Source organism: Vigna unguiculata, chromosome 6 (assembly GCF_004118075.2).
Source record: "Vigna unguiculata cultivar IT97K-499-35 chromosome 6, ASM411807v1, whole genome shotgun sequence".
Taxonomy (NCBI): Eukaryota; Viridiplantae; Streptophyta; class Magnoliopsida; order Fabales; family Fabaceae; genus Vigna; species Vigna unguiculata.
The window spans coordinates 30,911,790-30,927,767 of NC_040284.1; the positions used below are offsets into that span (position 1 = coordinate 30,911,790).

At 34.2% G+C, this 15,978-nt stretch overlaps 2 protein-coding genes across 3 annotated transcripts; both read left to right on the plus strand.

Annotated features, from left to right (window-relative positions):
* Positions 1-3,155: 3,155 nt before the first annotated feature.
* LOC114186899 (U-box domain-containing protein 7) lies at positions 3,156-6,165 on the plus strand. The gene is made up of 2 exons (XM_028074970.1): positions 3,156-3,880; positions 5,089-6,165. The coding sequence occupies exons 1-2, from the start codon at positions 3,420-3,422 to the stop codon at positions 5,933-5,935; spliced, it is 1,308 nt and encodes a 435-aa protein (XP_027930771.1). The 5' UTR covers positions 3,156-3,419; the 3' UTR covers positions 5,936-6,165.
* A 1,461-nt stretch (positions 6,166-7,626) lies between these two features.
* Positions 7,627-15,502, plus strand: LOC114187991 (uncharacterized protein YNL011C). Of its 2 annotated transcripts, none has more exons than XM_028076460.1 (12): positions 7,627-8,019; positions 8,168-8,300; positions 8,901-8,997; positions 9,592-9,635; positions 10,829-10,981; positions 11,163-11,234; positions 12,198-12,276; positions 13,050-13,151; positions 13,404-13,451; positions 13,941-14,066; positions 14,767-14,859; positions 15,176-15,502. In XM_028076460.1, the coding sequence occupies exons 1-12, from the start codon at positions 7,704-7,706 to the stop codon at positions 15,308-15,310; spliced, it is 1,398 nt and encodes a 465-aa protein (XP_027932261.1). In that variant the 5' UTR covers positions 7,627-7,703; the 3' UTR covers positions 15,311-15,502. The 2 variants fall into 2 exon arrangements, with proteins under 2 accessions (XP_027932261.1, XP_027932260.1); XM_028076459.1 differs by having other exon boundaries at positions 7,629-8,019; positions 10,829-10,985; positions 12,193-12,276.
* Positions 15,503-15,978: the final 476 nt, after the last annotated feature.

Sequence of the window (15,978 nt, forward strand, 5' to 3'; positions counted from 1 at the left end):
TTTTTGTATATATATTTTTGCATTTTTATAGAAATTTGGTGAATTGGTTAGGCAAACTCTTGCAAAGGTACTTGGAATACGTGGTGCTCTATTGTTATAAACAAGTTCAAACTAACAGTAGCGTACAAGAACCTTCGTGAATTCGGCACATGATGGGGTTTTACGATTTAGAGCATCTCGGTTTTCAATTTAAGAGCTAATAATCATAATAATAATGCAAAAAGCATTATGCCTCCTAGCCGTGCGAAAACTAATATATTTTGTCCTTGTGGGTCTTTTACCCTTTTTGTCTTTGTGGGTCTGAAGAGCCATCATTGGATAAACTTGACCATAAATGTAATCGACCTATCAAATTCTTTATCATCCCTTTGGTGGCACTGCACTTGTGAAGCTTGTGCAAAACCTCCCACTTTCTTAAATTAATGACATTTCATTAGTGGGGCGCCCATTTTGACTCCCAAAAATTCTCAGTTATCCACACGTGTGAGGACAAATCCAAAACGGTATCATCAACTTGAGTCCCACGTGTGATGACTGATCACAAAATCCCTGTTCACTCATGTGGTGCTGTGATTGATGCAACAAGGTCTCATAGCCACATGTTTATAATCCGTGAAGCTCTATCCATGGATCTAACTTCTGGTGTTGGTATGGAGTTGCGTTAACCAATAAAGATGTGCCCAATAAATTACCTTACAAAAGGAATTTAACACATCAGCACTCTGTTTTTAAGCTAGGAAAAAGAACAAAGATTCACATGTGTCAACAGTTTCAAAATATTGGGTTAAACAAAAATGTAGCCACATATTTATATACTCGTGATCCTTTTTAGGGTATTGTACTTTTCATCCTTCATTGAATTTATACTATTTGTATGATATGATGATGTTTCTTATTTTACTGCAAAAGTAACGGCCATACAGTTGAGGACTGATATTTCTAGAAGTATACCAAAACCTATGCAGCCATCTTTTAAGTTTAACAGTTTCAATAAATAAAAAATCATAATAATACAATATTGTTTTTTATCTTTATCGTTTTGTGAATTACTGCATTCAATCATTTATCTCTACTTGGTCACGGGTGGAAATAGATGATTCTGAAAAGTGGAAAATCCTTCATAGTCTGGTTTAAATCAAACAATAATAAAAATAGGTTAATGTGTGTGACACGTTTGTGTTCCTCTGGTACTAGTGTTGTGTTCCATCATTTGGACAATGGTCATTATTGATGAAATATCTCCTCAATCCTTCAATTCAATCACTAGCTTCATTGAGAAATACTATGCAATTATGCATCACCATCTTCGTCACCATACATATACGTCTTCACATGCTCTACAAGCAGACACGTTACATTTTGGAATCTTGTTGAACTTCACAAGAACTTACGTGCAATTCCCAGCAAGAGATTCCTCTATGGGCGCAAAATTTTTTTACTTGGAATTCAAGTTTTAAATAACCTCAGGAAACACTGATTTTACGAGTTGAGAACACGAATTTGAATATAACACTTGAATTTTTAACATAATCACCTGTGTTAATTTATTGTTATATTATTATTTTTATGTGATGTTTGAATTTTACTTGGCGAGTTGATAAGAATTTGACTGAAAGCGCTAAAAAACAAACAACTTATGTAATGAATAACATTGCTATTTGCGTATTTTACCTTGCGTACAAAACACATTTGCGCACAAGCACACAGTAACATTAGATTCCGAGCATTTGCATACATTTGGAAAAGTAACCAAATTGTGTGCAAACAGACATCAATTTACAGTTCGTGGCAGTAAGAAACAAATGATTTTGGTACTACGGTAGTTCTGGGAGTGGCACACATCATATTAGCACTGTCACAAAGCCAAACTCAAAACGAAAATGTGTAACCGGTAATGATGAATGGGGTGCTTCCTTCACACGTGGGAAACTTCAGTGCCTGCAATTCACATATATGGATACAAATTTGTAGTGCACTCCGACATGGAAATGTCAGAGCCATCAAAGTCTCAGATATATCTCTTTCTCCCCACCCAAATAAGCAATACCATGATACCAATGTTTATCACTGATATCATTTCGTGGGTCTAAATTGGTGATGACTTAATTGCAGGCTAATGGTACAACAAAGTATATGACATAAACTATAGTTTATATGTATATCACTCAAATACCTTAATGCCGACATCAAACTAAAAGAATAGTATTTTCTCTTTTATTTTTTGAACTTGTCAATGAAGATGCTCTTTAATGAATGATTACCTGGCTATTTCTCGGAGAATTCCACCAGCATAGGTACATATTCTTTCAGCTCAAATCTCTATGATACATCTATGAACTGCATATGGTTTTAAATGAATTTTAATAATAAAAAATGAGGGGTTTTATTCAAGTTAATTGCATTTTGAGAATCGTATAATTGAGAAAGGAATCCACAAAATTAATGAATGACACTGCTCTTCTTCCTCCACCCTTCATGGAAGGGAAACTTGGGATGATTAATCTCCATGCATGTGAGAATATCACAGCCACCGATCCAGATCAGATTGTGCAGCCAATGAAGGATCACGAAGAGATATATTAAGTGACATTAATGTTGTCGCGTGTGCACTGCACCCAAATTTTATGGTTCCATGAGGGAACAGATAGGCTGGGTCTCCCTGATTCTCACATGCAATGGACGTGGGCTTACATCAAAAACCAAAGTCTAAATTTAGTTACTTGTTGTCTTTTTTAATGAATAAAATGCCAAGTCATATTATGCACCCTAGCTACTTGGGACCAGTGAACAAAGAGTTCCCATATTGTTCCACCCAACAAGCTCCCCAAAATTGAATTTGACTAACATATAACATGCCATCTCCACTACTTTGTACACTAATTAGGTTGAGATTGTGAAACGCTGCTGAAGAAAGACCCAACTTTGGTGTTAGTGATATTGTACCAAATACTTCTTTATCTGCAAAATGTATAGACAATGGACTTTTAACTGTGCAGATTTAACTACAATTAATTAAATTATCAACCACTTATGTTAGTATTATTTTAGCACGAATACAGTCACAACTGCGTAAATCATAAACTTAGCAACTTGTCTCTAGTGAAGTTCGGGTACGGAAATCTTTTTCATGAAAGAAATGATGCATAAATTCTATTACTTAATAAATGCATAATTTGAGATCTTGTTTCATAATAACATAATCCACCATTACATTAAATGGGACAGCACTGTTTTCTGCATGTGCTCTGTGCTTCCCCTTTATTTTTAAGTTCGTGGAGCTCTTCTAATACTCTCATAGATTCCTTTTCTCTCTCTGTCTCAAAGTCAGAAACAGAAACTAAGTTGTATAAGAACCAAACCCCATACGCGCACTTTTTCAAACTTCAGTATCTTGATTTGTTTTCTCCTTCCTCTTAAACATGTCAACTCCTTCATCATCTTCTTCTATTTGGGTGTTGTCTAACATAAAGCTTCAGTTCTTTGCTCGCATCAGACGGTTTCTCCAATCCAAAGCAACCAGAAAGCGTTTTGATCCCTCCGATCGCTTTGACGCGGCTAAGAGCAGAGGTGAACACAACAAGAAGGCTGAAAATATTGGAACAGAACAGGTTATGCAGAAGACTGAAGAGGAGGAGGAAGAAGAAGTCTCTGCGATCATGTTGCAGAGAACTGTGAAGATGCTTCACTTTGGAAGCTGGGAAGAGAAGGAAGTGGCGGCAAAAGAGATTGAAAAGTTAGCCAAGGAAGATGTTAACGTCAGAAAGTTGATAACAGAACTTGGGGTGGTGCCGGTGTTGGTATCTATGGCGGCGTCGCCGGTGGCTAGCCGCCGGCGAGCCGCGTTGACGGCGTTGGTCCACCTGGCTGATGGAACTTACACGTAAGTTTTGCCACCATATATGTTCTTTCTTTTTATGAATGATTATCACATGAACCAATATGTTTAAAAATGTTCGAGAGTCGTACTTTCTTGTTTGATTTCAAAAGGATTAGAAATAAACAATTCAATAATATAAAATCTGTGTAATTCAGATTGATGTGGAACTCTGTGTTTGATTCAACTCTGAAACTATGTGATTGATTGGTAAGTTTTTTAGATTTTATTGGTTGAATTGAATTTACATGAGATTAATTCGAAGAGTCTAAATTGTTGGGTGTAGCTGAAATAGATATTCATATACTCTGAGTATATACATGTCAATCCAATGACAAGTAAGATAAAATGAATGACTAAAATGTTAAACAGTTAAATTTTGCGAGAAGGAATGATAAAGAAATTAGGACGCAGGGTTTGTAGCATTGGTTAAGGTCCACTAACTAGAAGTCAAGGTGCAGGACTTAGAACTAAAATTGTTTATCTCTTTGTTGTCTTCTCTTTTGCCATATTGTTTGATATGGACAAATATGCAATCATATTTTATAAAGAAACTGGTGAGAGTGGAGTTATTGTGAACCGCTCATTTTGACTTTTGGTGGTGAAGACAAGATTGATGTACACATAGTGGCAATTGGTCTTGGAAGGTTTGGTTCATGACTCCACAGTAACCACAACCAAATTATTCTGTACATATCCATTGGGTTAAAAAGATAAATATATAATTTCAACAAAGGCAAAGACACCATGTGCATGTGGGTGGGTGTAGCCATTTAGAGTTACATTTATCCTCCACCAGGTTGTAGAAGATGAAAGTTAACAAACTAACTATACTTAATATGAGAAAGAAATTAGTCAACCTGAAATATCAACTGAGTTGCTGGGATGTTAGATAAGCTAGAGGGGACAAAGTTCATAATGAAGCGACATTTTTGTCCTAAAATTCATAAATTACAGATTATCATAAAATATAGGGTGGTTGATCAGATTCCTTTATAATCTTTAAGGCAATTTTATGTTTTTTGTTTGAACATCATTTTCCAACCCAAATATTAACTCAAGATTCTCATTGACTTCACTATGCTATAAATAATGTTTTTAATTTAGTTGGTTTGGCCTTCTTATTCTTTAATACTCAATTATCAAATGTAGGGTAGTAGTATCTGTTTCTGACCTAACTTTGACTGAGTTGAAAAATGTTTTTCTTCCTTCAGGAACAAGGCTTTGATAGTTGAGGCAGGAATATTGTGCAAGCTGCCAAAGAATATTGACCTTGTAGATGAATCAACAAGAAGTAAATTGGCAGAGTTGCTTTTGTCTCTGTCATCTCTTGCAAACACTCAGTTCCCTCTTGCTTCGTTAGACTTTCTCCCATTACTTAGACACATTTTTGAGACAGACACATGTTTTGACACCAAACAATCGTGTTTGAGTGCTTTGTATAATCTATCAACTGTTTTAGAGAATGCATCACCTATGGTTTCAAGCGGGGTGGTCCCTATCCTCTTGGAAGCGTCCTCGTTAAAAGAAATTTCAGAGAAAGCACTTGCCACTCTAGGGAACTTGTCAGTGACTTTGATGGGGAAAAAAGCAATAGAGAACAGCACAATGGTCCCAGAAACCTTCATTGATATTTTGTCATGGGAAGATAAGCCTAAATGCCAAGAGTTATCCGTGTATATTTTAATGATTCTAGCACATCAAAGTTCGTTGCAAAGAAAGAAGATGGCAGAGGCAGGGATTGTTCCTGTGCTTCTTGAAGTGGTTTTATTGGGCAGCACTTTGGCTCAAAAGAGAGCAATGAAACTATTGCAATGGTTTAAGGATGAAAGGCAGACTAAGATGGGGCCACATTCTGGTCCACAAACACCAAGATTTGCGATGGGGTCACCTGTAAATCAAAGAGAAGCAAAAGAAGGGAAGAAAATGATGAAGAGTTTGGTGAAACAGAGTCTGCACAGGAATATGGAAATAATAACTCATAGGGCAAACGCTGCAGGGGAGTCTTCTAAATTGAAGTCTTTGATCATCAGCACAAGTTCCAAGAGTTTGCCTTACTAAGGCTCATTCTTTTTACACTTTCTTTCCCATCAAAATTCGAAGTTGACACAGCTTTAGCAGTTTAGGTTTTCCTCAAATGTTCTGTTGTTTGGCACCAGCCATTGACGGCATCACCTTATGGGACAAAAACGTGAAAAACTACGGAACGTGAAAATGTTACCTTGACATTTCGTGTTACAAAACAACATTTGTATATGTTGACAGATATAAATGAAAAGTTTCCAGTGACAGGAAATCGTTGAATATTAGAAATTCAAACTAATATATTAAATTTCGCTTCAACGCCGAAGCCATTCTCACCAATCAAAAGTACTAGTGCTTTCCCTAATCACTTCAGAATTTTCTAATACACATATTGGCAATGAAACACCATTTTGATGTAATGATTTACTTTCGGCAAAATCTTGGTTTAATTTATGAATATATGAGTATAATTTCCACAATAACAAATAAAACATATTGTAAATACCTTTGGCAATGATGCAACCAAACACTTGAACCTCGATCGAGGACGTAGAGTGCTCGGTCAAAAGTACCTTTTGACCGAGGATTTTTAAATACTGTGGTGAAAAAGAGCACGACCCAATGTAGGGTTTAAAGGAAGGATGATTCTGATATCGGTTGATTTTAAACAAGAAAAATGATATTTTAATTCATTTTTTTTGATTCATTTTTAATTTATCATTCTCATCATTCTTAGATTATCTATTTTAATTTTTTATAGTAATGTGATGTGATGATCTAAGAGTAATAGGTTAAAAGTGGGTCAAAAAAGTAAGTTAAAGTATCATTATCCTTCAAACAATGAACGTAGATTCTTTTATAGTTTTATCTTTAAGATGAAAAATACCTTAGAAATCTAAGAAAACTTTTCAAATATCAACATATATACTCAATAGTTAAAAAATAACAAAAATTATTTTAGCGAAAAAAGAGTTCTTCAAATGAATAATATTAAGGAAATACTTTTTTTTATATTACCTAATAAATGAAAGGTTTATGTTATTAAACACTTAAATTGAAAGTACTAAACATTCTTATGTGAAAAGAAAATATATAATAAATACAAATATTAAAAAGTAATAAAAATATTCAAATGTGAGACATAAATTTTTTTAATTGACATACATCATTTTAATATAATTACACAAATGTTATGATAAGATGAAAAATATATTGGAAATGCGAATAAGTTTCATGACAAACCAAATAATTAGAAGAAATAAAAAAATAAAAGTATATATATATATAAGTTATTTAATTAATTATGAATATTTTAATAATTTAAATGGAGATAGAGATATGGTGGGGACATGTATTATTGCGGGGATATGTACATCCCCATACTCATCCCCGTATCCAATTGAAAAATTCGGGGATTTCTCATTCCTCGTACCCATACCCAGTCAATACGAGATTTCCCGTCAAAATGAAGACAAATTCGAACAATACTCATGAAATCAGATTTATATGTCATATCTAATTACATCGGATTAGGATTCGATCTTAACCGATTCATAAAATTAGAATTTAATATTTTAAGTTTTGTATCCGACAATTTAATTTTCTATTAAATTTTAACAAAATGATATCATATAAAAAAATGAAATTTTTAAAATATATAAAAATTTAATACTAAAATATAAATTCGGAGGATAGACATCCATATAAAATTTCAAGCCTAGGTGTGCGACACAGTGGAGTAGTCGTAGGATTTTGGACAGAGTCCCAAAAGAAAAGTAATTTAGCGTACACAAGTTTTGCGAGCATGGACACATGGTTGGGTCCCACCTTCTGTAATACTCTTCCCCTCTCCTTCCCAATCTCTGCAAGAATCCTCTCATCGTCATTTTCTTCTTCCTCTTCAATGGCTGCCTCTCCATCACACCATCGCTTCCACCATCATCGCCGATGTTACTCCAACCCTAACCCTTCTCAGCCTCAGCCTGCCTTGCTGGTCTTCTCCGGAGGCACCGCCTTCAACGGCGTCATCGAAGAGCTCAAGAATTTCACAGACCGCGTTGCGCACGTTCTTCCTGTTTCCGACGATGGTGGAAGTACTGCGGAGATTGTTCGTGTTCTTGGTACGGCGTTTTGTTAATTAATATTTATAGATTATAATTACCAGTGTTTCTATTTTTGGCGATATTTTGCATGGTCGCGGAATCAAATTCTGGGGGCGAGGAATTAAGGATTTGGTTGATTGGGTGGGTGCGTGTGCTTGCGTTGCAGGTGGTCCTGCTGTTGGAGACATACGTTCCAGGTGTCTGAGGTTGTCCGATCAAAGTACCGTTGAGGCTCTCGCGGTTCGGAATTTGCTTGGGCATCGTCTACCACTGGATCCACTTCAAGCTAAATCAGAATGGTTGGTACCACATTCTTAGTTTGTGTTTCCTTCCCAATGCCTGATACTTATGGTTGAACTATGGATAGTTTGACTTGGTCCCCGCTTTCCATGTTACTTGCTTTAAGGGTTAACATGTTGGGCTGGGCTTAATGGGTATATGCTAATTGATAGGTTGTATCATTTAGGGGTGTTGATTTAATGGATACCTAATGTGGGAGGTTGAGAGTCATGGCCTCTCCACTGTTTTTGAAATGTTGACATTCTTTTGTACTCTTTGACCCTTGTTTTCTTTTATATTCAGGAAAATGTGGAATGCCCTCCACCCGAATTTTTTGGTGGATAGGTTTAGGAAGGGGGGAAGGAAAGAAAAAGTGAGAGACAGTGGAAAATATATGATAAATGATGCGATTTGAATTGAAGATATACGAAAAGAAAAAATGAGGTGAAAAGGAGATGGGATCATGGTCAGAAGAAAGTGAGTGTAATAATAACAATAAGTATCCATATATTCCATTGTTTGGAACTCGATGATCTTATTTTTTTAAATGTCCTTGTATTATATTATGTTTGCATAATTTTTTTTTTTAAGTTTAACTTCAACCCTGATGACTTGTATAGGTACTCTATCGTGGAAGGTGATCATGTTTTATGGAAAGATGTGTCAAAACCCTACAGGGAGACTATTCGAGCTTTTCTGGTTTATTTCCAGAATCAGGTGATTTGGACAAACAAACTGGAGCTATTTTTTTGAGTATTTCTCGGTTGCCCCCCAAAGGGTCTTTTCTTTTTTGCACATTTTTTATATGACTTTTTAAATGCTTGTTTTTTATTTATATTTTAATAATTTGTTTTTTAGATTATGCCTCTTGAGGTGTAGCATTTAACTGTGATTGTGCCAATTATACGTTTTTGGGGGGTAAATTACATCCATTTCCTTCCAGGTTTTACATAAATACACCCGATGCCTTTTACGTTTTTGACCTTACAATAATCTTCCTCCATTCATATAACACTAGAAATGAATCAGGCAGGAGTCTATATAAATAGAATGGGTACACAGCTTTTTGTTGTCATATAAACTGAAGGAGGTATACGTAGGTATAAAATAGCCATTGAATGATTTTGTGTAATTATATTGTTAAATAACATTTTATTTTCCAATTTTTAGTTAAATTATACTAATATGATGATCGTAATAACCATTATTCATTATGATATTTTATTAGTTGCTTTAGATCAAGCTTTTTTAATCTTTTAGCATTTTTGGTTTTGGCACTAAATTTGGACATTTCTTTTGGTCTTTTTATAGATTCTCCGCCGGGCAGAAGAGTCATTTTGTTTCAGCAACGGCAGGTCTTTTGTTTCTTATTCAGTAACATTGTTGTTGTGATTTTCCTTTTTGCCAGTGTTTTCTCACCCCAAAAATACCTTTTTCTATTGATTATATTTGTCATACAATGTTTCTTTCTCCTTTCTTTACTGGGAGGATAAACTTAAAGTTTTAGATTATGGAATGCGGCACTTGCCCGTGGGTTGAGTTGGGAATATGTTAGGATCCAATTGCAAGTTTGGGACTAGAGTCCAACGTTGGGAGTATGAGATTCTGGTGTGGGGTTTATAAGGCCTAGGGCTCTCCAGTTACAGCAGCTAGCTTTATTGGTGTGGTTTTTGCCTCCCAAGGTCCAGCCAGACATCAGTAAATGGTTCAGAAAAATTATAGGTTTATTGTAATGCAAATCTATTAGAGAAATGTCAAATAATGTATGCATAGCTAGCACGCTTCATGATTGGTTTCATAATTCAAATATGTCATGTCAGTTACATGTATAATGCTCAAACCATGTTTTCCTGAAATAAGTTAAAAGAGACATTATAACTGGTAGTACTACCACTTCTTTCTTTCCCCACCTTATTGTTCTCTTTTTGTTGTTGTTGTTGTGCGTGTGACACTGATTTAATTTTAGTTAGAAAGATTGCATCCTTGCGGGATTTTGAAGAGCGTAGTTCTCTTCTATAAGTATTACATGAAAACTTAATTAGCATCTTCCAGCATTGAAGAAAATAACTTCTTTTTCAGAAAACACAGAAATGGTAATAAATGAGAGATGGAATGGGTTTAACTGCTCTCATGATTCTTTCTCCCAAGATTGATGAATAACTTCTTCTTGCAGATCTTATATTTTTGTTTTTGTAATTGTAATCTTTTGTGTATGCAACTTCTGTTGTACTTTGGTTTTAATTTTATTTGCCAAGACAGTATTGTAGAACAACTACCTTACCTTACCCGTATTGTAGACAATAACTACACACCATTTATAAAGGATTTGGCAATCGTTGCCAAGACCCGTAGAATGGATTGTTCCAACCTGTTGGAGATCATTTAATAGCTTATATAAAGCATCCACATTGAATGATACTTGGTCATCCTCTCTAGTTGAAATAAAGACTTCATATGTCCAAATTACCCATAACAATATACCTCTTCTGCTGGTTGAAATTTTGGTGTACCATTAAAACATTGTGACTGATTTTTATAAACTATGCAGCATTGGAAATTTTTTTTTTGCAGGAGCACGCATATTTTTTCAGTCCTTGGATGCTGCAATATTTTTGTTTTCACGGGTTTCAGATATTCCCCCTGAAAGCCTGGTTCTACCTGTGATTTCAACCAATGACAGACTTACGTTAGGGTGTGAATTGTGGGTATGCTGTGAATCTATTTAACTGTATAATTATGATTTCTCAGAGGTTTATCATAGTAATTCTGAGAGAATTTTTTATTCCCTGTAAACGAACTTCATATAGGGATTCACAAAAATTATTGACCTGCTATTTCATTATTATTGCACTATCTTATTTTATTCTCTAATATCCCCATAGGATGGAACTATTATACGGGGACAAAATGAAATTTCTCATCCAACCAGAGGAACAATTGAGCTTATTAAGAAGGTATGCTGGTGTATTTGTTGTTACATTATGTCTACTCCAATGATAATTTGTCTATATTTCTTACATCGATGTGAAAGGAACTTGTCTGAGATGAATTTTGTATAGTAGTCTCTTATTGATAGGAATGAACACTTGTTCTTCAAGGGATCCAACAATCATGGTATCTAGTAATAGTATTTTTAGGTTAGTAATGTCCATGGCTGTATGCTTCTGCGGCGTTGATGTTGGGTTGGAATTTTGAAATATTTAGCCAGAACAGGAGCCAATTAAGTTTGACATGCGCTGGAGCTCTTGGACAAATATAGAAAAGATAGATTTTAGAATTAGTTTATTCCTTTTATTTTTCTATTTCTTGTATAAGTTTTGGTGAGGGGGGAATTATTCCTTCCAAATTATTGGTGGATATTGATTTTAAGTTGAAATATAGAATGATTAGTTTATTCCTTTGCTTTTGCTTGTTTTTTTATAAATTTTGGTGAGGGAATTTTACCTTCCAATGTAAAGTTGGATTATAATTTTAAAGTGAAATATAGATTTTATTTTCCCTTTCACATTTTGTAATTAGTAATTACATAATAGCGGTGATTGGAATGCCCATCCAGTGGACGTCTATGCAAATGATTGAGATTTTACAAAGTGCTGCTGGTTTTTAGTCTCTCTCTCTGTATAGAGTGAGAGAGGAAGAGACCCGTTTCTTTAATGACTGAGCTAAGTAAATATAGGCTTTCTAATTTGTACATGGATGATTAAGATTAAAAGCTATATGATCACTTACAAAAGTTACATGACTTTTTAAAATCTCATATTACATGGCTGGCGTTTTAAATTAACAATTCACAATATCATCTAAATGTCCAATTTTGCTTTTCTTATTCTCACATAAAAGTGCCCTCATGGTGAATATGTTTCTTAATAATATTTTATTTCTCGTGTTAACATTTTATATTTTCATGGGTAGGGAAGTTTTTCGACTCCAGCACTTCCTTCAAGAATAAAACGAGTGTTCTACATGTCAAGTGAGGGAAAAAATTTGCTGCATGAGGTAAGTACTGTCTTATTTGACCCACTTATTTCACATGTTGTTGAAGGATCTTTGCTGTATGTATTACATCTTATTATGCGTTTCCATCAACAATAGTGAGAAGCGATGCATTATACGGAAGATGCAAACAGAGGGGGAATTTATTTAAATATATTTATTGTAAATGAAAATATTTTATAAAGAAACCAGGGAAAGTTATCCCATAATTAGCATGGATTTGTATTCTGTCTTTTATTGAAGTGTAACATAATATTAGATTAAATTTGATTTTTCATTTGTTAATGTAAAAGAATGAAGAAGTCAAATGAGATGGAGGTAAAGAGTAAAGACATGCTCTGTTGACAGAAAAGAAATGGTAAAAAAAAAATAACAAATACGGATAAACTAATAACTTTCATTCTGATTTAATGCCAATTAGAGAACCTTACGTAGAGGAGAGCCATTTTTCATGGAATAATACTTACATACATGGTCTAACTTATTTGGTCCGAACTAGAGTTATTATCTATCTATAACAAGGTTTCAACTTTTAGTCTACTTGAGGTTCAAACTTAAACTGGGGAAGGGGGAACACTTATAACATGGAGCTAAATAAGCAACGTGTATTTTGAAGGTGGGTACAGTTTTTATTTGTCTGCTTCCATTATGAAAATAACAATAATCGGTACCTTTTAAATTTGCTTATCTCACTGTACGAAATCTAAAGGATTTGGAGTTTAGGTCCAAATTTATAAAAAAATTATAATTTGGAACTGCTTTTTCTCTGTGAATAGGTCTTTCCCTCAGTTAATGCGGCTGTGTTAGAGTGGTTAAATAATGTGAACTGCATTGTGTATGGCATGGGGTCTCTTTTTACTTCAATCTGCCCCTCACTGGTAAAGATTCTTATTATTGATGATTACATATATTTGACAACTCTGATATTCATTTTAGCAGTTGAGGTTCATATGCTAGGCGAGGCCCTCTACTTTGTCCATATTGTGTCTAAATTTTGGAAAACATGATTGTTCAACTCTTTAAGTATTTATTGATTACTTGATTAATATGTAATTAGTTGGAACAAACTTCTAGCTTCATTACTTATAACGATGAGTCTCTCATTAGAAGTTTACGGAAAATTTTGCTAGGTGTTACTGGGAATTGGGGAGATTATTTCTTCAAGGTCCTGCCTCAAGGTATTTTATTTTTTTTAATGTTACTTTTTGCTTTGGTTATCCGCAGAAAGTGTAATATACCTTCTACCCTGTTATAATAGAGAAACAAGATTGCTTTTTTTCGTGAAAAAAATAAAGTTATATAGTGGTCTAACTTAGGTTTACTGCTGCACGAGACAAAATGGACCATAAGCTGCTGATATTTTACTATGGGCACACATCTCTGCTTCCATGATTCCTTGCTTTCTGGTCCCATTGTAGTGGCATTAGAGTGCTTCCATCAACAAGTTGCATGCCTTTATTTTTAAATATGTAAGCATGTTTCTAGATACACAAAGCTTGCTGTTATTAGGTGGAAATTAATTCTTTCTTGCATAATTTGCTGATAGCTCTTACATGAGATTCAGACTGTTGAATCAATTCTTTTAGGGGTGTCTTTTTGGATTGTGAAATGGTAACATTCAAAACTATACCTTTTCAGCTTATTAATTTGATTCAGAAAAATGGTAGGTACTTATGTTAAATGGTACTTGGGACCGGGAAACTAATGGATTCTCAGCTTCTTGTTTTGTAACTGCCATTACGGATGCTCTAAATCGAACATATGGAGAACCTAGCAATCGCTTACAGAATCTTGTGAGTGAAAATTCCTCTCAATTCTCTATATTCTTTTCTTTTTTTCAAAATAAAACATTTGATTCACGCGACTCTCTTAGCGAGATGTTATTATACTTTGCATAATTCTGATAAAGAGGTACACTGTTAAAATAAATGATTGATCGATCTCTTGGATAAATTTTACTGTCCCTCTCTTTTCAGCTGAAAATATCCCGTGAATGCTCATTCTATAATAAATATATTTTTTGTTTTTTTTTATATAACTCTACGAATTACTTATTTCCTTAGTGCCATGGCTAATTAAGAATTACATTTTTTCAAAGACAGTTATATTCATTTCCTCATCAGCTGTAGTTGTATGAAGTGAAGTGGTAATCTTTTTTTTACTACTGGCTTTTCCAAGAAACCTCATAAAAATATGTAGAATTTAGGGATGCTTAGCTGTGGTTCTTTTACTATTTCATTAATTAACTGTTAACATCTGTCCCTTGCCTTCTCCATTCTTTTCACATATTTGACGTAATCCCCAGAAAAATATGCTACCTTATCTTTTAGTGTTTTCTAAATATTTTCATTTGATACATCATGGAATGCTCGGTATGTAAAATGTTTCATCAACTTTAGATACAATTATCATATAAAATGAAAACCAAAAAGCACTGTACACAATGAATGATGTAATATAGGTAATTTATGCGCTGTTAATGTTTGATGCCAGCCAAATCACTATATAAATACCCTTTTGGTGCCGAGAAATGGTGAAATTCCAGTTGATATCGACAGTTTGGCTGCCCAAGGAATATTTGACGTGGTATGTCTTTTTAATCTGTTCATTCTGTGTTATTAGGTGGATAGAATCTCTTCTATGCACGATGAAGATATATTCCAAGATTCTTTGTTTGAAATTTTCTGTGGACAAGTTCATGCATGGATCTGGCACTTGGTCTAAGAATTAACCTTAATTTACTACTTATCAAAAGCAGTTGCTCTAAAGTCAGACTTTGATATTGTTACAAATTAGTGATTTAACACTTCATGGAAATGAATTCTTCTTATGGTACAGGATCCGTGGTAATTTTATGATGTAAGTTACTTAGTGACCATCCTATTATTTCTCAAATTTGCAGATAGTTGTTGACTCCATACGAGATCCTAAAGTGGGTATAATTTATGACCCGAGTTCACTGATTAGATCTCTGGCTGACTTAACAGACAGGTACATGAAGTCGCAAGTTAATGGCTTAATTGATACCAAACGGTAATCATTAAAAAATAGCCACTGAAATTATCATCATTTGATTGTGAATCTTCCTGTAGAATAACAGTGAGTGAGACTAAGGGAAAATGTATGATATATGTAACTTTTTCCAGGATTAAAAATAGTTGCTGTTTTAGGAACTTGTTGTGAATGTAATTTGATAACGATTTAATATGCTTTCAACTTTTTCATTCAATAGTTTTTTTTTTCTGTTATAAGTTTTTAGAATATTTTTTTATAGAATAGTCCAAATCCTTTATAAATATGGATTACTACGAATTATCTTGGCCAGTGCGCCATTAACGTGTAGAGGGCTGTTAGACATTGTGCGCAAGTGACGCCACTAAAGCCAAATGGAATATCGGATCTAACAAGCATTTTCAAATGTCAAGAAGAAATATCTGTCCACGAAATATACCCCAATTACATAACGTAACATCCATAGTTTTATGATTTAAAAAAGTTAAAGATAAATTATCAATGATTAACCGGTACAAGAACATGTACAAGCAAAACCAATTATTATCTTGTTTGCCATTGCATCAAGTCTGATCTTCATTTCGCTTATGCTAATAACATCCTTGAGATCTTTCTCCCACAATAAACCCAATTACAAAAACAAAGAACTTCACTTTATTTTTCAAGTTAAACCCTTTTATTATCAAAGCTTAG